Source organism: Tinamus guttatus, unplaced genomic scaffold (assembly GCF_059628265.1).
Source record: "Tinamus guttatus ecotype Peru unplaced genomic scaffold, ASM5962826v1 Tinamus_guttatus_pri_ptg000522l, whole genome shotgun sequence".
NCBI lineage: Eukaryota > Metazoa > Chordata > Aves > Tinamiformes > Tinamidae > Tinamus > Tinamus guttatus.
Window position 1 is genome coordinate 337,196 of NW_028289056.1, and position 20,823 is coordinate 358,018.

The window sequence follows — 20,823 nt, forward strand, 5'->3', positions numbered from 1 at the left end:
GGCCCCGCCGCGGAGGGCGCGGCCTGGCGCCCATCACCGCCCCTAAGATGGCGGCGGCGGCGCTGCTGAGGCGGGCGGGAGGCGATGGGGTCGCGGCGCTGTGGCGGGTCCCGCGCCGCCAGCGCAGGTGGGACTGGGCTGGGGAGGAGAGACGCGGGGTGTCGCGGTGTTTTTGCTTTATATGTTTATGTGTTATTTTTATGTTTGTTTATTTCTCCCCGCAGCACTTTCGATGTGGCCGTGGTGGGCGCGGGGATCGTGGGGCTGGCGGCGGCCCGCGAGCTGGTCCTGCGGCACCCGGCGCTGCGCTTCGTCGTGCTGGAGAAGGAAACGGAGCTGGGTACGACCCGGGGCGGCTCTTCGGGGCGCGAGAGGAGGAGGCGGCGGGTGAAGAGAGCTGGGAATGGAGGTTTCCCCTCAGCCGGGCCGTGAGGAGCAAGCGGGTGCCTGGAGGACGAAGTGCTGAGGATTCGCACACGAAGCAGGGGCGGCCTTTGCAAGTCACTGCTTTAACAGGGAGAACCTGCCCAGATCACTTTAGTAAAAACCTAAGTGTAGTACATTCTTGATGTTTTCATCTCCCTTTTATTTAGTTGTCAAGAGCATACAGCAAATGTGGCTCTTGACTTTCTGAAAAGCCCACCCGGCTGCCAGCATCTCCCAAGAGTAGAGGACTGCACTGCCATTAAACCAAATGAGGTCTGTAAGGACTCATTTCGCTTAGGAAGTGGAGTTTCTTACAATTATTTTGAATCTCAAAATTATAGTGGATTCTTTGGCATGCAGTTGTAGCCCTTGGAAGAAAGTTTGCCCCTTAAATGCTGTTGACTGTGGCTGTGATTATTTATCATTAACTAAGTGCTGCTGTGTCAGTACTTTGAGACTGGGGAGGAATTGTGTGTGTGCTGTGTAACTATCGTATTTGAGGATCTCTTGTAAGACTTATTTAGGGCAGGACCTTAAATTCCCTGTTTTTTCTGATAGCTGGTGTAGTTAAGGTATGACCCAGTCACAGGAATGTGTATTTTAACAGCACACTTTTCTTTTTATTTAGCTCATCACCAGAGTGGACATAACAGCGGTGTGATTCACAGCGGGATTTACTACACGCCGGGATCGCTGAAAGCTAAACTGTGTGTGCAGGGGGCAGCCCTTTGCTACGAGTACTGCGACCAGAAGGGAATACCCTATAAACAGTGTGGGAAGGTATAAGAGCTGCTGCATGTTCCTTGTCTTTTGAAACTGACACTGTCAGTGTATGTTATGATCTATGGCATAGACATGACCATGGTATTTTCAACCAGAAGATGTGTTTGTGCAACACCTAACTATCTTCAGCAAGAAGCTGCCTTTTTTCTCTCTCTTTTTTTTTTTTTTTTCTTTTTTCCCTTCCTTTCCTTACAGTAGTCCAAATAGTTGCTTCTCTGGGCCTAAGCAGTAAATTCTCATTAAGTGAGGCTGAACTAAAATATCTCGGGTAAAGGAAGAAGCTATGTGCTACAGAGCATCACTCATGTAGAGCCACTATCTCTGGGGAGCTCAGAATCTCTCGGTGTGCTCATGCCATGCTTCTTGGCATTCCAGGCTCTGGAAAGACTCAGTGACTTGAATATGGCTCCAGATGGGACCCAGCTACCTGCATTTGTGCTATTTTACATTGAGCTATTACTATCTGAAATGCTGGGGAAGTAAGAATGGCTACACTGATTCAAATCAGGGTCTACCCAGCCCTATATATCATTTCCAGGATAGTCTATAAACGGAGACCAAGGAAAGGATAAAAACTAGGCAAGGAAACGTGATCATTATTAACTCTCCCAGCTTCAAGCATCTTTCAGCCCAGGGTATTCCCTGAGCCTAGTCTGTCTTGTCTGTTAGGATTGTCAGTGGATTTCTCTTCTAAGTACTTTTCTGTTAAAACACTTTTTTTTTTTTTTTTTTGCATCGGAGCATTCCTGCATGTGCTCCTTAAACTAGGTCACAAGGTGGCACTGTGGGTTTGCGCAGTGACAGGCTTGAAGTTAGAAGCTTACCAGCCTCTGCTGAACGCAGAGTGTGAAGACGTGGGGTGGAACAGCAGAGCTGCAGCTCTGGGACACAGTTGGGCTGCTTCTGTGTCACCTTCCCCAGCAACCTCTGCTCCAGGGAAGATAATGCCAAGGCCCTGAGGCTGGCCTTAAACAAAAGGCTTGGGGAGCTTAGAGCAACGCTAGACCGGAGCTGCCCCTGGGGCTGGTATGGATTGTGCAAACTCGGCTCTTGTGTTCGTGGCCCAGGTGATTCACAGTCTGGGCAAACCCCTCATGACAGCTGGGAGCTAACTCTATGCTGACATGAGTTGAGATTAGTGGAATCCGGTCTAGAGACCATGTCAGCACACCTCCTTATTCTAATATCATAGAATCATAGAATGCTCAAGGTTGGAAGGGACCTCTCGAGCTCGTCTAGTCCAACCTCCTGCACACGCAGGGTCACCTAGAGCACGTGGCACAGGACTGCGTCCAAGCGGGTTTGAAGATCTCCAGAGAAGGAGACTCCACAGCCTCTCTGGGCAGCCTGTTCCAGGGCTCTGGCACCCTCACTGGGAAGAAATTTTTCCTTAAGTTCCTGTGGAACTTTTGGTGTTTCAGTTTCCGGCCGTTTCCTCTAGTTCTGTCGGTGGCCACCAGTGAAAAGAGGCCGGCCCCATCCTCCTCACTGCCTCCCTTGAGGTACTTCTAGACACTGCTCAGGTCCCCTCTCAGCCTTCTCTTCTCCAGCTGAACAGGCCCAGCTCCCTCAGCCTCTCCTCATAGGGCAGATGTTCCAGGCCCCTGATCATCCTTGTGGCCCTGCGCTGGACTCTCTCCAGCAGCTCCACATCCCTCTTGTCCTGTGGAGCCCAGAACTGGACACAATACTCCAGATGTGGCCTCACCAGGGCTGAGTAGAGGGGCAGGATCCCCTCCCTCGACCTGCTGCAGACGCTCTTCTTAACGCACCCCAGGATCCCATTGGCCTTCTTGGCCACAAGAGCACACTGCTGCCTCATGGTCAAAAAACATTTCGGATTTGTACATCTTGGGTTAAACTTAACATTTAGAAGCATCCCAGTGGCTCATGAAAATCCTGTGTCCTTCCTTCACATTCAGATTTTTGGTTGCATAGTACTTTTAACAAATACTATCCAAGGATAATCACTAAAACTATATTTGAACATATTTTTCACTGTCTCCTTAATACACTAGTGCTTTCTTGATAATGGCAGGCACTTGTAGAATCTCGTGCCATTAATGGCACAAACAGCAGCTTTTTCCCTTGCATTGTAATCGCTGTTCACACATTGACTATTGCTTGCCTGTTACCTTGGGCTTGCTGCCCGGCCTGAGCTGGCTCTGTTTTGCTCACTGGTGTGCCTTATCATCCTTTCTGAAGCTAATTGTAGCAGTTGAACAAGATGAAATTCCAAGACTCAAAGCTCTGTATGAAAGAGGGCTGCAGAACAACGTCCGAGATCTGAAGTTGATCGGAGCCGAAGAAATAAAAGCGAAAGAACCCTTCTGCAGGGTAAGGGATTTTCTTGTTCTTAAGTGGAATATAAATTGCCAGTTTCTCAAGTGACGTTATTTTGAATTTAATGCATGTGTGTTTCTGGTCTTGAGGTAATTTGCATGTGTGACAAATTTGAAAGGCCCTGAAGGCCCAGAAGAAATGAAATTGCCAGCAAAAATGAATGTATCCATTCAGTTCTGGAGCTGTGTAGCACAATGCATTCATATGCATGTGCTGTTGCACAGAAATTAGACCAGATCTGTCATAACTTTAGGAGATCCTGCAGGATCCTCCTTGTTGGCACCTGCTGTCACCCCAGTTTTCAGCTCTTTGCCTGTTCTCCTTCCCTTTTCCATCTGTTCACTGTTCAGTTCTTGGTGTGCTGAAATGATACAGGGCTGCTCCTGCACTCATTGCAGGTAATGTGCTGGCGGCATCACGAGGGCCCGTGGTCATAAATTAAGGAGAGCAGGAGATGTTTCACTTGCAGCTGGAGATGTTTCACTTGCAGCTTCCAAAAGGAATCAGAATTACTTGGGTCAAAGTGGAAAGCAGACTCATTAATCCCAGTGCAGGACTGAGTCCATAGGCAAATGGACAGAGCCAGCAAGTTGTTGGAACTACATCCCCCTCTCAGCTTTATGCAGAGGTGTTCTTTCCTCATGTGTAGTTTCAGGGGAAGAAAAAAAAAAAAAAAACAACCTAGTGACAATTGTGTATGTGGGTTTGTTTGGTTTCCTCTCCTGCTACTTGCAGGTATTTTCTCATGTGTTCTTGTTGATACATACACTTTTTTCCGTTGCCCAGATCAAAGCTGCTGCATCTGAGTTTATGCTGAGGTGGTTCTGCCCCTTTCCAACAAGATTATATAACCGATGCTAAACTTGATAGTGCAGCAATGAAAATTCCTTCCACTCTGCAACTGCAAATTTGCATGGAGCTGATTTTTAACCCTGGTGCTCCCTATGTGCATAGTTGTTTTGTAGTACTTCTTAGCTTGGTTATTTTAACAGCAGGAGACATGTGAGCAGTTTGGAATACAGATTTGCTCTTGTTTAGAGTATCCTTGACTGAGAGGAAAATTTGAATGTAAGTGCCCCATACTGATTCATCTGACAGTTTGGTTTTGCTATAGTTGCATGACTTGTTGCTTATGAGTGGTTGTAGGCACAGCTGGAAACTTTCTGGAGAGGAATTGTGTTGTGGTTTTTTGTTTCTTTTTTTTCTTTTAGTAATTTGTGTCTGAGTTGACACATGGTGAGACTAAGGGCAAGCCTCAGAAATGAGGAGACAGCAGCACTCTCATCTCAGCAGCAGAGCACACAATTCTAACTATATTTCTGTATCTTAATGTTGTTCCAGGGTCTGATGGCCCTTGATTCTCCATATACTGGCATTGTGAATTACAGGCAAGTGGCCCAGTCCTATGCTGAAGACTTCAAGGAAGCAGGTGGGACCATCTTGACTGATTTTGAAGTGACAAACATGGAGATGGCTACAGAAAGTTCTTCAGAAAGTGAAGATGGTGAGATTTTGTACAAAACTCCTTTCCTCTAACTGAAACTGCGTTTCTGCCTCCCCAACTCTTAAGGATACATTGAGATGAAAGACAGAATAATGTTAAGAGCATTGAGCAAACTTGCTGTTTTCTGAAGGGAGGTCACCCTTCAGAAGAAATGTTAAATGTTGGCAAAATAAAATATCAGTAAATTGGAGGAAGTAGGTTGTTCTCTCCCAGTACAAACACGTTCAGCCGAGTGTTACACATGTGTGCCAGTGACAGCACCTTTCTGCTTGTCCCAGGTGGCTGGACCTGCGCTGACAATCCAGCTGTAGGGTGTGGAAGGATAAGGAAACGCACTGATTCACGAGCACAGTTTGCTCTGTAGCACCAAGATCTTCCACTGGAAGAGCCTTCACCCTGACAAGCTGCCCATTCCGGCAGTTTTCTGTGTTGTATTAACTCCTTCTCTTGTCTAATTACATTACAGGGCTGAAATACCCAGTCGTTGTTAGGAACTCTAAGGTAAGAACTAAGCTGAAGATTTAATTTCTTAATAGGAAGCTCTTTCTTCTTAAGAATTTTTGTTGAGCTCTAGCGCTTTAACTAGCTCTTAGTGTTGCTTAGTTATGTGTTTGCTGTCATCTGGGATTACTGTTGTAAAAGACAGCTTCAATCACAGCTTCAGTCAATTCCTAGCAAAGTATGTGACCATGTTCAGAATTCACTGTGTAAGCAAATAATAATGAAAGTATTTATGACTTTTTCCTTCTGTTGTGCACCGTGTATTTACTGTCTGTGCTCCTTATCTTTCTGATTTGTACATTCTTATGCTTGTTTTTTACATTTTTTTTACATTTTTTGTTTGTTCTTCAATCTTTGGCTTCTAGTCAAATCATAAGGAGGCGTTTTTAATTGCTTTATAATAAGAAAACTGTGAGATAATTTAGTAAAACAGGTGCCTCTCCAGGAGTCACCCCTGCATGGCAGTTAATGCTGTATGGCAAATATAGGAGCAATCTTTTCATCTTCGGGAATGGATAGCTAGCTCTTAAATAAATAAATGAGCGAGAGAGAAATGAAAAGAAAACAAAACTCACCCCTAAATTCTTACTCTTTCAAGTTAACTGTTTCTTTTTTGTTCTGTTTCCCCTCTCTCATTAAAGAGTAGCCTCCACAGTTGTTAGATTCCCTTAGCAAAAACTTAAACAAAATTTATGGAAATATTTTTAGTTGAAAGAAGAATAAAGAAACCATGTTTTTGAAAACATGTATTTGAAAACACGTAGCATAAGATATGTAGATAATAGACTTTTTTTTTGATAAAGTATTTAGATAGTAAGGTGTTTAGATATTGAACAGTTCTGTAGAACTGTGTGCTATGAACACGTGTGGCTTTCTGGATGCCATCTGGTATTGCAAATCACTCCCGGTGTGTGGGGTGAAATCTGTTAGGAACCTTATTTGACCCAATACATTGTGGTTGCTCAGCTGCACCGCCCCTAATGTCCCCTCTGGTGACAGAGACCTGGCTCGTGTGTTGGGTTCTTGCCCTGATTCTTGTGTAATCCATAAGGTTCTGGGTAGGTTTCTTTCTTTCTTTTTTCTTTCTTTCTTTTTTTTTTTCTTCTTCCAATCCTACCTGGCTAATGAGCTCTCATTCTGGGAGAGTTCTCCAGGGAAAAATGAGAATATTATAAAAAATTATATAAAGCAACTGAAATGTTTCAGCCTGTTTTGCACATGCATAGTTGTTTTTTTTTTCCTTCTGATCGTAACTTATTTTTCTGAGGCTTGTAGGTGATAAGTGGGTCAGGGTTGTTTTTGTTTAAGTTCATGTGTTGAGTTTTTAGCCGTGTGTTTCTGGTCGTTGTTTTCCCCTCTAGGGTGAGGAGGTCTCCTGTGGGCACGTTGTGACGTGCGCGGGGCTTCACTCGGACCGCCTGGCCGAAATCAGCGGCTGCAGCCCTGAACCCCGTATCGTGCCCTTCCGTGGGGATTATTTGGTGCTGAAGCCAGAGAAGTGCTATATGGTTAAAGGAAACATTTACCCAGTATGTGCTCTCTTATTTTTGGCTTTGCAGTATGTTTTGAGAACTACTAAAACCATAGAACAAGGGCACTGGTAAAATGAAGACTGTGATGTGTGATTGTGCATACAGACTCAGTTTCTTTCTGACAGGGCAGCTTGTTTTTGTTAATGCCAGAGGAATGGGTACAAGTGCTATATCTTATATATTGCCAGTAGCTCTGGTTGTCTGTTTTCTAAAAAAATAACGAGTTGGCTGTAGGATTTTTAGGGAGGGAATGAAACATTTATCTTGAGAACCATGTGCTTGTCTTCTTTCTGTAAGTTGTAGCATAGAACCATAGAGAGGACTCAAAAGCCCATGAACAAAGGCAATAAATTACTTGGGTATAAGCTTCAATTTTGTGTACTGATTCCCCAAGTTCAGATTTCAGAATGTGGCCTCAGATTTGCCTCCTAAACATTGGAGCAGGTTGCCCCAGGGAAACTCTGGGGCCTCTTGGAAATAATCTGTTGGGGCCAAGTGTGAGGATGAAGTTAGACAATTGCACGAATCTGTCTGTGATCTGTTACCAGAAATAAAAGGCAGTTTATGGAGTGGTTCCACTAAGCTCAGAAAATATGAAACGCCTATTTTTACTTGGAAAAGCAGTGTACTGCACACAGAAAAGAAAGTGATGTTGAAGCAATTTTCTAGTTATAACTGCACTCCTATTTTTTCATAGATACCAAAGATTTTCTTAGTTCCAGACTGATATAGTCACCTCTGGAGTCACCTTTTCTAAATAGCTAAAGAACTTGAAGTGTCAGCTTGGGAAGAGATGTATTTGCTGTATACCTGCAAAAACTGGCCTGTACTTGTATGTGCACACAGGCAGGTTATTTCTGTTTCAGCCTTCAACACATGGTTTCACTATATTTTGTTGTTCACAAACAAAAAAAATGAAACCATAGATACTTATTATTCCCATTAATCAGACTTCTCTGCGTGTTGCTTTGAGCAGTACAGGAGTGGTAAAGTTTTCCTAATATTTGATAAATTTTATTGTTGTGTAGTTACTGCTGGTGGCATTTGTGTGTCATTGGTTTTGCTGTGGGTTGATTTATATTCTGGGAAGTCACTAAAACATCCTTTGTTGTCTGTTTTGCTTTTACCTAAGATGCAGTCTTGCTTGGCCATGTTCTGGTCTTCAGAGTTTTCAATTAGCAACATGCTCTCACTGTACAATTAATGAGAAGAAAAAAGAGTGCAGGAGACAGTTGTGTAGCTGTTTTGCCATAATGATTGGAAATAGAAATGGCACATTGATTTATTTCTTTTCTCATGTTAATTTTAAGTTATTTCCTTTAAGTGGGAGCAAAACTCCTGTGGGGTGTTTTGTTTTGCCTACTGTGTCATGCTTGGCGAGCCCTAAAGGTCTATACTTTTTCCCCTTCACATTTTCCTGGTTCCTGGAGGAATTTTTTGGTTTGAGTGGTTGGGTGGTCCCTGATACAGTTTGAAGGGGCTGCAGTAACTGTTATATCCTGCCTTAGGTTCCCAATCCTCGGTTTCCTTTCCTGGGATTTCATTTCACACCGAGAATGGATGGCAGCGTTTGGCTTGGTCCTAATGCAGTGCTGGCCTTCAAGCGAGAGGGCTACAAGTTGCTTGACTTCAGCCCTACAGACTTTTTGGATGCTGTTCTGTACAGGTAATCATTCTGGCTCCCAGGCACAGTTATTATGACCCCGGGGAAGCCAGCTCTTGTCAAAAACCTTGCTGCTACTTTTGCCAACTTCTAGGTTTGTTTTAAGGCAGTTGCGCTGATATGGGTGGACTTCTGCAACACATTTGACTTCCTGTGATATAATATTTGAATTATTTGAAACTACCAGGGCAGGTCTCTGCAGGCCTGTGGCCACAGCTGCCGATGGGAAAGCACTGGCGAGCAGGGTTCCTCCGGGATTGGTTTCAGGCCAGGGCAGTGTAATAATTTAATCAACATAGACAGGGTGATAAAATCTCTGCGGAGGGGTGCTTGGAAAAGAGACTACACAGAGGGCTGAATTGCCTTATTAAATTTAATCAGACCATCAGTATGCATTTAAAAAACATCCAAATGGAAGCAAATACATCAGGAGCCAAGAACACTGGCTGGGAAGCCGTCTTGGAAGTAGCATCTGAGAGGAATTAGGAATCATTGCTGAAAGTGCAAGCATAAATAAACAGAGTATCTGTAGAAGGTAAGAGAAATGTTGCTTCCCTATAAAGGGTTGGACAGACCATTGCTGAGCGCTCAGCTCTAGAAATCAGGCTTGAAAAGGATGTGGAAATACTGGGGGGAATCCAAGCAGGGGCTGCAAAACAGATCAGGGAACTGGAAAAATAGCTTTCTGGCAAGAGCACGAGTTAAGGCAGCTTATTAAAGGAAATAGTTGGAAGCATCTTGATTATTGTCTATAGATACTAATACTGGAAGTACCGGGAAAGCAAAGTAAGCAAACAAGACTTGCAAAGATCTAGTAAAATTAATTGACTGGAAGCTAAGGTTCTCTTGTGAGGGGGGGGGAAAAAGTCTCCAGAGGTTTCTCTCTTCTCTCATGCCTTTGGGTTTTCAGTCTTTTACTACTTGATTGGGCCAGTGAAAAATCCAAGGTGCAAGAAGAACCAGTGGCTGGAGTAAAGACTCACAGGAGCAGTTTACGTGGAACGCCAGAGCTCTCTTAGCAAGTCCTGTTGGTGTGCGAAAGGGGGGTTGTATTTTTCACATAAAAGCACTGGTCACATCATTAACTTTGGGAGCAGGAGCTTCTGCTGGACGATTGCATTTGTGCTCTGCACAGTGTCAGTTTGTAAGCTCAAGGTGGCTGCATTTCTCATGGAAGAGACGGTTTTGAGGTAGTTATTTACTTTGTCTCTCTCTGCAGCGGGTTATGGAAGCTGGTGCTGAGAAATCTCTCCTATGGCCTGGGTGAAATGTACAGAGCGTGTTCCCTGAGCGCCCAGGTGAAGCAGCTGCAGAGGTTCATCCCTGAGGTCACAGTCAATGATATAGTCAGGTAAAGAACACTTGTCTTGGTAGCACCTCGAGGCCTCTTGAAGCTCCTGTTATAAACGCTTGTAAGTGTGTCATTAGCTTACTCTGAAATAACGTTTCCAAAATACAGAGGTGCTCAGACGTCCAGGAACATTTTTTATATTGGGTATACTGTGTACAGACAAGTTTGAAAAATATTTGTTTGACTTCATATACTTTCCATGGGCTGAAATTAATGTATATGCCATATTCACCACAAAAATGTCTGTCTATCCTGGTGGCACATCCAGTCGGATGAGCATAATTTGAGTTCACACTAATAAAATTCACGGGTGTTAACGTATAAGGATGTCTTATAACAGGAAGAATTAGTAGCTTATGGTGCACTTAAGTGCTGCAACATTTACTCTGTTGCTCTGGAGACTTAAAACTAGACAGGCTGGAGACTGCCGTGATCTCCCTGGCCTTGGTGGAAGATTTGCAAATCTGAGCCTTGTGGGAGAGATGGAAAAGGAGAAACTTGCTGTTCAGGACTGGAGAGATGAAGTCCCTGAGCTGCAAATTGCTTTATTTATTTATTTATTTATTTTCCCTGTCCTTATCATATCAGCTTTTAGTGTGGCTGGACGTAAAATACTTAATTAGGTGGGTCTTTAATCTTGCCCAATATGAATGTTGTTCTTATAAGGATAGAATCGCAGAAATTATTTTCGGTAAAATGATACTCTTGGTCCTCCTCTAACTCAGAATGAACAATGTGTTTGTGGTTATCTGAGAAACCAGCTGAGCTGGTAAACACTCAGTGAGGTGTTTCGGAGGGGCAGAACAAGCAATAGCTGGGGAATGAAAGCGAATTTCCTAGGCAGTGGAGTAGCTTTATTTTTGCCACCAGAGGGTCGCAGAAGCTCTGACAATAGCACACACAGGTATCAGGATGTTTTTATGTTTATGGTTTCTCACTGCTGGGAAAAATTAATTGGCCTGACACGGAAAAGCTTGGTCTTGATACGGCCTTAAAATGCAGCAGAAACCCTTAAATTCTATGATTCTGTGAAATTGCTAATGCTTGTTGATGGCCAGAGAGCTGCTGCGGGTAGCTCCAAGAGGAAGGTAGTTGTGTCCTCAAGGGATTTGGGAAGAGCTGCATCCCCGCGGCTCTGCTTTCTGCTGCACAGGGCTCGGTGGTTATGATGCTGCCCTAAGATTTGGATGATCAGGCTCAGCTCCCTGCTCTGCATATCAGTCTTGGGCAAACCTTGAAAATGTGTTTACCTGAAGAAATGCAGCAGATGTAATTTTTAATGTGATGGCCCAGAACAGCTTCCTGAGTGGGTGCACTCACCTGGGTGCAGTGTGTGTGCCAGCAAGTGAAACCACCCTTTCCTCCTCCTTTTTTACTGCTAAAGTGTGTTAGAGAACTCACCTGTGTGCATGAGTTTCTGTTCTTGCTTCTTGCCTTGCTGTTTCACCTGCAAAAGGAGGTTTCTGCACTTCCAGGCTTCTGGAGGGAGTGCTTTGCCAATAAATGCTTTAAAAATTACGAGGCACTTGATACTGCCATAGTGAAGGGCACAGATGTGTAAGCAATGATTGTGAACTTCTAATCTGTTGAGTGGGATTAACGAGGATAGATGCTCCCTGTTTCTTGTACATGATATGAAGATGTTGGCACGTCTTATGGAGCCTTATGATCTGTTATCGAGCCTTATGATCACATGTCTATTTAGCTGTCAAACAAAACGTATATGACTGAGAACTGCACAAACTGCATAGCCATAAAACACTTTAAGGGTGTGTTGCACGTCGCTTTCCGTGGGAGAACCGTAGTGCTACAAATGGTGCAATGCCTTCATAGAGTGAAGGAGAGAATGGCTTGTGAGTTAATATTGGTATTTTTTCCAGTTAACAATTCTGTCAAACGGAGGTGTTTGTGGTGTTATCGTTGATCTTGATGCTAGATATTGTGTTCTAAACTCTCATAAAAATGTGCCAAAGGTTTAAAACCTGTGTAATTTTAAAATCCGTGTGACTTTGCTTTAGATCCTCTTTTTGGTGTAGAATAAGGCAAACTTGTGTCTTTTTCGTGTGTTTCTGTGAAATGTAGAAGCTTCAATAGTTCCCTCTTGCACAGAAGGATCCATAGGCTAAAAAGTGTGGATTTAAATGTGTTTATAGGTGCATGTCCATAATTCCTGGGTCCTCTCTTATATGTCTGAAAAGCCACTCTTGGCCTGGTCATAGTTCAGTGAAGTTGGTTAGATAGCAAGCTCAAACTCACAACATTTTCTCCCTAAGGGTGAGCTCTTCCTTTAATTTGCAGGGGTCCATCTGGAGTGAGAGCCCAAGCGTTGGACAGCGATGGGAATTTGGTAGATGACTTTGTATTTGATGGGGGCAGCGGAGACATCGGAAGCCGAATTCTTCACGTCAGAAATGCCCCTTCTCCTGCGGCGACCTCCTCCCTCGCCATCGCCAGAATGATCGCGGATGAAGTGAAGCAGAGGTTTGAGCTGTGACTGCCCCTCCTGAGGATGAACTCTGCAGCCTATAATGACTCTCAAAGGTAAAAGAGGTGACTGCTGCGTGCAGGATGAGCGCTGGTGCGGCTCCGCTGCAGTGTTTGCTTTGCACACAGCTTATCCTGTGAAGAAAGGAGTTGTGACGCCCGATAAGACGCGGTGCTCTGCCCACATCTGCAGGAAACAAGGACACGGCCGGTTCACAGTGAGGGCTGCCTCGTTCGCCCGAGCGCCTGGGCCCTTGGCAAGGGGCCCTGAGCAGTCTTGGACCAAAGGTGGAGCACAAAGGTGGAGCGTGACGCTGCTCACGCTGCCGTCCCCGTCTCCTCCTCGCGCTCTGTGGAGACGGGGCAATTCCCTGAAAACCCACGAGCGCAGGGAGGTTGTCTGGGTGCTCTCTTGACATCTCTCTTTGAATGGATTTGGAGCGTCCAATCCTCCAACTTGCGTTAAACAGTGGAGATGGAAGGATAAGCTCAAGGGTTCTGTAAATAGGAAATTAGGGGCTTTATCGCAGACTGAAAAGAACATGCAGAGCCTTGTGAACATAGTGTGTCTCAGAGAAAAATAAGCCTGACATGGGATTACCAAATACAAGTCAATTTAGATACATGATTCAGATATGCATCCTGTCCAGTCTGTTTTTGTATACAGTTGAAATCAAAATGTATGAAAAATGACTGTTCATCTAACCTAAATTCTAACCTGTTTCTAACCTAAATTTGGGGAGTCAGCACTGATCAGGACAAAGCCATTTTTTTTTCCTTTTTTTTTTTTCCTTTTTTTTTTTCTCCTTTCAATACTGGTAATGCAGAAGGAGCTTATCTTTGTAGAGCATGTTGAGCAATCCGGTGGAAATGGTCCTAGTAAAGGCAACTAAGAAGGGTGGGAAGCTACAGAAACCTGTCTTAATTGAGTCATATTGCACACTACTTCCTTTGAACCAAACAGAAATGAGTCAGGGAGGCTTCCCACTTCCCAGACGCCTGGGAAAAAGGGAGCCTAAAACATCCTGGTTCCTGCTGTGGACTCTTACTTATACTTGAAGCACTATCAAGGTGCACCTGGAAGAGGATCTGTGTTGGGAAGGTGCTTTGAAACAGAGCGAGCTGTTAAACAACTTTGGTGCGAAGCGAACTGAGTGTGTTGGTGTGTTCTGCATAATTGCTGAAAAAAAAAAAATAGTGGCCCCAGGGACAAAGTGCTTCGGAATACTTTTAAAGCAGATGTTCACAGGATGTTGGGTAATGCACATAATTGTGGGTAGTTTGCTACCAGGCAACTTGCCATACGTGGGTTTTTTTTTTTTCTGTCTTAGTTTTTTTTATGTATTTCCCTAACATGCACAAGGGAACATGTTAGCATTAGAGGGCAGGTGTGCTGGCTGCTGTGTTTTTGTTGTACAGAGCTGAGTTGCTTTTGAGACAGGAAGGGCTTAATGTTTTGGGTTTTTGGATTTTTTTTTTTTCTTTTTCTGGTGACATCTACTTTACTGGAAAAGGCTGTGCCTGGGCCTAGGAGTTCCTCAAAGAGAAGATGTGATGCCCATTATTTTTAGCCACACTAAGGCTAGCTGGAGGTTCAGATCTGCCACGTGCCAAAGCGTCCCAGGGCTGCGCAAAAAGCCCCAGGCCGCATCGGTGGCTTCGCTCCTCTCCAGCAGCGCTGCCTGTCACCGGTAACTGCTACAACCCGATTGCAAAAGCCACATCCTCCCACACAAGGTGTGTCCCGAACATGTATTAACAGCCCGGGGAACACGCAAGGTGAAGCACTCGGGCCCTGGAGCGCCTGGAGTCGGCACCGTACGGCCGCAGCCCTCTGCCCTCCCCGAGCCGCCGCTTTCTGCCTTGCTCTCAGGAGAGGGTTGTTTTTCTGTGCGCTTGAACTGAAAATTTCAAATCATGACTATGCAGAAATATGTGAGCTATTTCTATTTTTAGAGTGACTTTTTAGATCTTTTTAGAGTCGAGAGACTTTTCAATACTGTGAATTAAGACAATGGAGTGCAATACGTGCAGCATATGAAACTGTACCGCCTTGTCCTTAAGATACCCCCTCTCAGGGCTGGCCTTAGTCGCCTGGCCTTTTCCCGTTGTCATTAAAAGTGTATTTAAACATAAAGTGCTGTCGGGTGTGTGTGCAGCGCGGCAGAGGGGGTGGCCCTGCTGTTCGTGTCGCTGTCGCCGGGGCCGCGGCGGGCGCCCCTGCTGCGCCGCCGCGCGCCCGCCAGGGGGCGCCCTGGTGGCGGCGGCGTTTGGGGCGCGGGGCGGAGCGGCGCGTGCGCGCGCGGGAGGCGGCGGCCGCAGCGGGGCCCCGGCGAGCGGGGACGGCGGCGGCGGCAGCGCACGGAGAGCGGCCCCGAGCCCGGCCCCCTGCCGCGCCGGATGTGATGGCTGCCCGGGCGGGGGGGCGAGCGAGCGAGCGAGGCGGCGGCGGCGCCGCATGAGGCGGCCGGCAGCGCAGCGCGGCCCGGCCCGGCCCTGACGAGCGGCGGCGGCGGCGGCGGCGGCTTCTCCCGGGCGCCCCTCATGCCCCCGGCGCGGTAGCGGCGAGGGCGCGGCGCCCGTGCGGAGGAGCGGCCGGCGGGCGCCATGCAGCCGCCGCCGCAGCCCTACGAGTTCTTCGGCGACGAGAACGGCCCCAAATGGCGGGGGCTTTTCGTGCCCGCCCTGCGCAAGGTCAGTCAGGGCGGGCGGCACCTGCGCCTCAGGGCGGCCCCCTCCGCGGGCGCCCCCCGAGCGCCTCAGGGCAGAGGCGCCGCGCTGGGGGGGGGGAGGGGGGCGTGTTTATTTATTTACTTCTTCATTTACTTCTTTATTTACTTCTTAACGTGTTTTTCTTCCGCCACGGAGGAGCTCGGTGTCTCTCGTCCGCCTGTTGCTGGTGGGAACACCCGGAGGCGTTTCCTGACGCCCTGGGATACAGGCCTGTGTCCCTGGGGTCGGCTGCTACCCAAATACCGATAATCTAGGCACTCATGAGGGGGTTTTGTCCTTTTTGTCCCTTTTTTTTTTTCTCTCCAGTAATAATTCTAGTAACGTTGCCAGATCTAAGCAGACTATGAGGTAATCGTTCTCCTTTAAAAAAGAATAAATAAAACTTGCATTTGTGTCACCTGTGTTAAAAGCTGGCGAATCGCAGTCAGTAGTCTCGTGGCCGGCATGAAACCCACTAATGCTGGAGGAATCCCGGATTTTCCCCTTTCCGTGCCTTCCTGAACCCCCTCCCGGTGATGGGAGCTGCTCTATCCGTGTGTCCCGGGGAGCTGAAGGCCTCGCACGCCGCTCTTCCCACCAGGGACTTAAACCATCTCCTTGGCACCATGTACAGCACCCAGGGGTGAGGAGTAGCTGTGTCTGCTTGATCCAGGAGGGTTTTTTAGAAAATCTTGAGTGTTATTCTAAAATAAAATCAGTGTAAAAGGTGGTGGGTTAATGCTGCTCTTGCCAGTTCTTGCTGTCACTCTGAACAGTGGGGTTTGGCGAAAAGCAACAGAACAGGAACTTAGACCCTCTAAAGCAGAGAAAATAAAATTGTGATACCAGTGGCTGCTTGTGGAATTTTGTAGTTGCTGATAGGTGATTTTTTCTTTTCCTCCTGGGAAAATTCCTTGTCTGGAGTACCCACCCTTGGCGTGAAGCAATCTGCTGCAATGTGCGTTTCTTTTATGAACAGGCAGTATCAGTGAGTCAAAGCAAAATTGTATCATTCCAGTTATTGCAGGCAGGCTCTGAGGAGCCACTATGAGTTCTAAAATCCCGCTTGCAAGATAAGATACCCTAATGCTCATGTTGTAATCCAGAATATTTAGAAAATTTATGGATTGTTTTGTTTACATCTTGCACTTTCTCTTTAGCTGGCGAGCTGAGAGCGTTCCCGTTACTTGCAGAACAGCTGGAAGACGTTGGACTGGCACCAGCGTGTGCTAAAGCAGCTGATCTTGTGTTGGGTTCAGAATTTATAAAGTCTTAATACAGTTGTCATAAAGCTACAAATTCCCTGCAACTAGGTTTAAAGATCCATGCTTGTCAGACAACTTAGATAACTCTCTTTTCCAACAGCTTGCTTTGGCAAGCAGAGCTTAAGGGAAAGTCTATTGAGTTTCATTAGTGTTTTAGTTAAGCAGCTGGAATCAGTTTGCTGGTTTTCTAAACCTTTTATCACAGTTATATCTAAACCTTTTATCACAGTTTTGTCTTTTTATCACAGTTATCTACTCTGAAAATGCAGAGAGAGGATTTTATTTTTGAAAGCCTTCCTTTTAACGAATACTTCTTTTTAATGAATACCTCTTGAAGAAGAGTAGCCGATGATGGAAAAAAAATGAAAGTTTGGGATTTATTGTTTATATATATATAAATATATATATTTTAGAATTAAGATTTCTCAAACACCTTGCTTTAGAAAAGATATGGAGTGGAATAACAAGTCAGTACAGTTCACTGACAACAGATAATATTTTATTGCTTCTTGAATTTTAAGTCTAGAGTACACTTTGAAGAGGTTGATTCTCTTTCATTTGCGTTCAGCAAGTTTAAGGTCACGTTATTAAAGCAATTTAAGACCATTGTGTTTACGTTTAATTTGGTGTGGTTGGCACTTGACACAAATCATTAATAAAAAGGATCTGGTAAAATACATAAGTTTTTAATATGTAAACAAAGGTGAGAGTCCTCCCTCTGAACAATATTCTGTGTGCACATAAGCAATTATATTACCTTCAGATTAGGGTAGAGTGCTAGACTATACCTAGCAATGGGAGTGTTTTACTAGAAGAAAAAGAAAGAAAAGGGAAAAAAAAGCTAAAAGACATTTAAAAGAGAGGTTTTTATTTTTTGTTTTAAGTCACGGCATCCCTAGTGCCGCCACCTTGGGATCCTGTGAAGTGTCATGCATCTCCTCTTTTCCAGCTGGCAACTTTACAGGCTTGCTCTTCTCTAAAACACTTTTTGTGCTGAAAATCTCTTTAAGCGGGAAGTGAATATGATGATACTCATTATCATAAGTCCTATCGAAGTAAACGAATCAGAAAAACAGCGTTTTTATCTGGTCACTTACACTATAACTACACGAACTGTGGTTTGTACTAAATAAATCACTTGGAGCAGCTCTATGGTTTAAGCTTTATAACGGCCTTTAATCCAGGAGCTGACTGTGATTATTAAAGGATCGTGATGTCTCTTGGAATAACTGCCAGGGCGCACGCAGCCGCTCTGGCCGGGTCACACGCGTCCGAGTCTGGCTGCCTCTATCCAGAAAGTTTCTCCCTCATCCCTTCCCGGATTCAGATTCAGGGCCCGTTCCTATCCTTCACGTGCACTCTTTGGTGGTGGTGGCTTGCTTGCTTTTTTGTTTTTTCACCTTTTCTAGCCATCGTAAGGGAAGATGTCAAACGATGCAGTGTGTTTCTAAAGCTGGCGTGTCAGCCTGGTAGCTGGGTTTCCCCCAGGTCCTGTGCCAGACCTTGTTAATGCTGGTTGCCAGCTTATTTCCAGATAAAACCTTCCAGAACTGAGGTGATTTTTCCAAGTTGCTGTCAATGCTTTGATGTTATATCTGTTAATTTATACTGGGATTTCAGGAAAGCCTGAGAAATTCAGGCACAAATGTCATGGTGACAGCTGAGGGCTTAAATCCCTGTGACCCTTTGAAGGTCCCAGGTTTTGTGTCCTTGACGTGTTCTGTACAAGTTTGTTGAGAATTGGCAGCAAAAACTGCATTCATGCCAAACATCTACCTGGAATAAACATTTAGTTCCATGTATTTGAACAAGTTCTCAATATAGAATAGCTAACTGTAAAATTAGTGCGTGTCTTTGAAAATGATGTGTTGTGAGTACTGGTTCATGTGCTATCAGCTGCTCTTTGCACTTTTTTAGGGTAAATTGTCATTTGTGTGCAGTTTACAGATGCACTGGCAAGTTGAAAATCTATTTCTGAAAATAGGAGCTGTGTAATCAGTTACTTTATGGTCTTAGTTTGTTAAATTGGCTTTTCTAAAACAAGTTCACAAGCATCTCAGGCATTTTTGTTTTCATTTGCTCCATTATCTGCAAATAGAAACCATTAAGCAGTTAAGTAACAGTTAAACTTGTGTTTTTGGGTGCACTGGACATGTCAGTGTAATCAGTGCCCCGTGCACTATTTGCATTTTCTAAAACAATTCCACTATTGCTCTGGACTACTCATCAAATTTCTGGAGCATGACTAAAGGGTTATTCTTAGCAGACGTTGCAGTTGGGAATATAGAAGACCATTTTGAACACACTTTTGAAGTTTACGTTAATGTGCTAATTTATGCTATTTTATGTTATAGAGCATTTTCATGTGCTCCATGTGTAGTGCTATTTTATGTTACAGAGCACAAAAAGTGCTTCCCTGCTGCTCCCATTGCAGGATCCAGCCCGCAGGAATTGAATTATTTTCTGCACTTGTTATTTCCTGCTTTGTAATTTCGACTGTTAAATTGCTTGTTTTGTTATAGCATTTTAAAATAATACTGATACATGTTTTCGGTATCTGCTAGGTCATTTAGCTTCTAACAAACATACTTCTTGGAGCTCTGAAACCTCAGAACCTTTGCGGATTTGTAGGACAAACCTGAGTATCTTCGTGACCCTCGGCTTGGCGGGAGGTAAAACAAGAGCAGTGAGGGAGTTTAATTTCAGATTAAGTATCTATGAAATACACACGCTCTGTAGGTATTTGTGGCTAAGCCTGTTGCATCACAGTGCTATGTCCATAGCTGAAATGTGGACAGAGGTGTGGAAGGGAGAATCAGGCTCCTGGTGAGGGCTAGTTGCCAAGATTTCTTTAAACAACAGCCCAGTTCCTCCATACTCTTTTAAAATAACCCCTGTAGTGGTTGTGTATCTCTGCATGTAGTTTTCTAGCCCATTAAGTAGCCTGAAGTCCTTTTGTCACACTGTAACTGTCAGTTTTGATTCACTATCGTATTTTCTTGCAGAGGACCCCATCCCTCTTTTTAAAATTCTCTCTTTTTGCACACTTTTTCTGCTGCAGATATTACACCGCTTAGCTCAAATACTGAGACTAGATTTTGCAGTTGACAAATAGTAATAGAATTGGCTCAGGCCCTGGCGTGAAATGAAGGTAGTTTTTGGATCTGAGGCATTTAAAAATAGTAGGAAGAGTGTAATTTTATTTGGCAGCAGTAGCAGGAGAAACACTTCCTACCTATGTTGTTAAAATGGAATATGGAAATTGGTGTTTGTGTTGGCTTAAGGATTTGCCAGGCTTTACAAAGCACAGAAAGGAGAAAAAAAAAAGTGTTTGCTGCCCTAATTGGCGGTGATCTTGCTCCTTTATTCCCCTCATGTTGGATTGCTTTGCCCCTTTTGCATACTGTGTAATCCAGTTATGTGAAGAATTGGATTTAAGTCTCCGTACGTCTGGTGGCTGCGGCCGCGTGGCCCTGCTGATGCCCCTCGCTGGTTTTCCTGCCAAAACAGGGTTTTTCTCCATTCTGCTCGCACCCCTACTGTGCGGTTCCGCCTTGCTTACCTCCCAAGACAGCGTTCCTGTAAATCCGTTAAACCTCATCCCGCATCCTCTTTCCTGAAGCCTGAAAAAATGTAAAAGCTGTGTTTTTATTTTTTCATCTCCCAAATGTCGTGCATTCCGTGCCTTTGTCTGAACTGCCTCACCTGCTGCAGCAGACGTCTCCTCTCCGCCACATCTCCTCTTCATTTTTCACATCTTTCTTCTCTGCATAGCGCAGAGGTTATCTGCTCTGGAGAAGCCGTTGAGCCCGTTGTTTGCTTTTGTAATCAATTCACCTATTCCCCTTTTCTCAGGCGTTTCAAATGACTTGTGCGAGTACATTCCTTGATTTCAGTGGCTCACTGGTTTATAAAACGTGCCTAGCTCTATCCCCGAGGACGTCTTTCCCTCCAGTCTTTATAGCCTCTTTCATCCTCCCGACGCTTCCCGCAATTCTTGATGGTGTTTTAGTGGCCCTGTGGCTCACAGAGCAGTATTTCTGCCAGTCTGCACTGTCTCCCCTTCCCTGCTCTGCCATTTTTAAGCTTTGGCCTATATAAATTTCTTTTAGCAGTATGTGTCTTTGCTTTTCACTGTATATTATTTTTTTTATTGCATCCCTCGGTGTGTTCTCTTCATTTTGAATATGACCTTACACCTTGCCATGCAGCTCTTGCAAACCCTGCCTCTGTCTATACCATGCTGTCCTCTGCTGCTC

At 45.0% G+C, this 20,823-nt stretch overlaps 2 protein-coding genes across 2 annotated transcripts in view; both read left to right on the forward strand.

Annotated features, from left to right (window-relative positions):
- The first annotated feature begins 29 nt into the window (after positions 1-29).
- L2HGDH (L-2-hydroxyglutarate dehydrogenase) lies at positions 30-12,597 on the forward strand. The gene is made up of 10 exons (XM_088533778.1): positions 30-127; positions 225-340; positions 1,055-1,206; positions 3,415-3,546; positions 4,894-5,056; positions 5,523-5,557; positions 6,919-7,086; positions 8,598-8,755; positions 9,972-10,103; positions 12,402-12,597. The coding sequence occupies exons 1-10, from the start codon at positions 48-50 to the stop codon at positions 12,595-12,597; spliced, it is 1,332 nt and encodes a 443-aa protein (XP_088389904.1). The 5' UTR covers positions 30-47.
- A 2,326-nt stretch (positions 12,598-14,923) lies between these two features.
- The window catches only part of SOS2 (SOS Ras/Rho guanine nucleotide exchange factor 2), a 45,596-nt gene continuing 39,696 nt past the window's right edge, over positions 14,924-20,823 (forward strand). The window contains exon 1 of the mRNA XM_088533784.1: positions 14,924-15,281. Coding sequence (XP_088389910.1) covers positions 15,195-15,281 — 87 coding nt within the window. The 5' untranslated portion in view covers positions 14,924-15,194. The remainder of the gene's footprint in view (positions 15,282-20,823) is intronic.

Coding starts and splice junctions, on each gene's coding strand:
- L2HGDH (XM_088533778.1), top strand. CDS start 48: ATGGCGGCGGCGGCGCTGCTGAGGCGGGCGGGAGGCGATGGGGTCGCG. Junction 1,207..3,414: donor CCTATAAACAGTGTGGGAAG/GTATAAGAGCTG, acceptor TCCTTTCTGAAG/CTAATTGTAGCAGTTGAACA. Junction 3,547..4,893: donor CGAAAGAACCCTTCTGCAGG/GTAAGGGATTTT, acceptor ATGTTGTTCCAG/GGTCTGATGGCCCTTGATTC.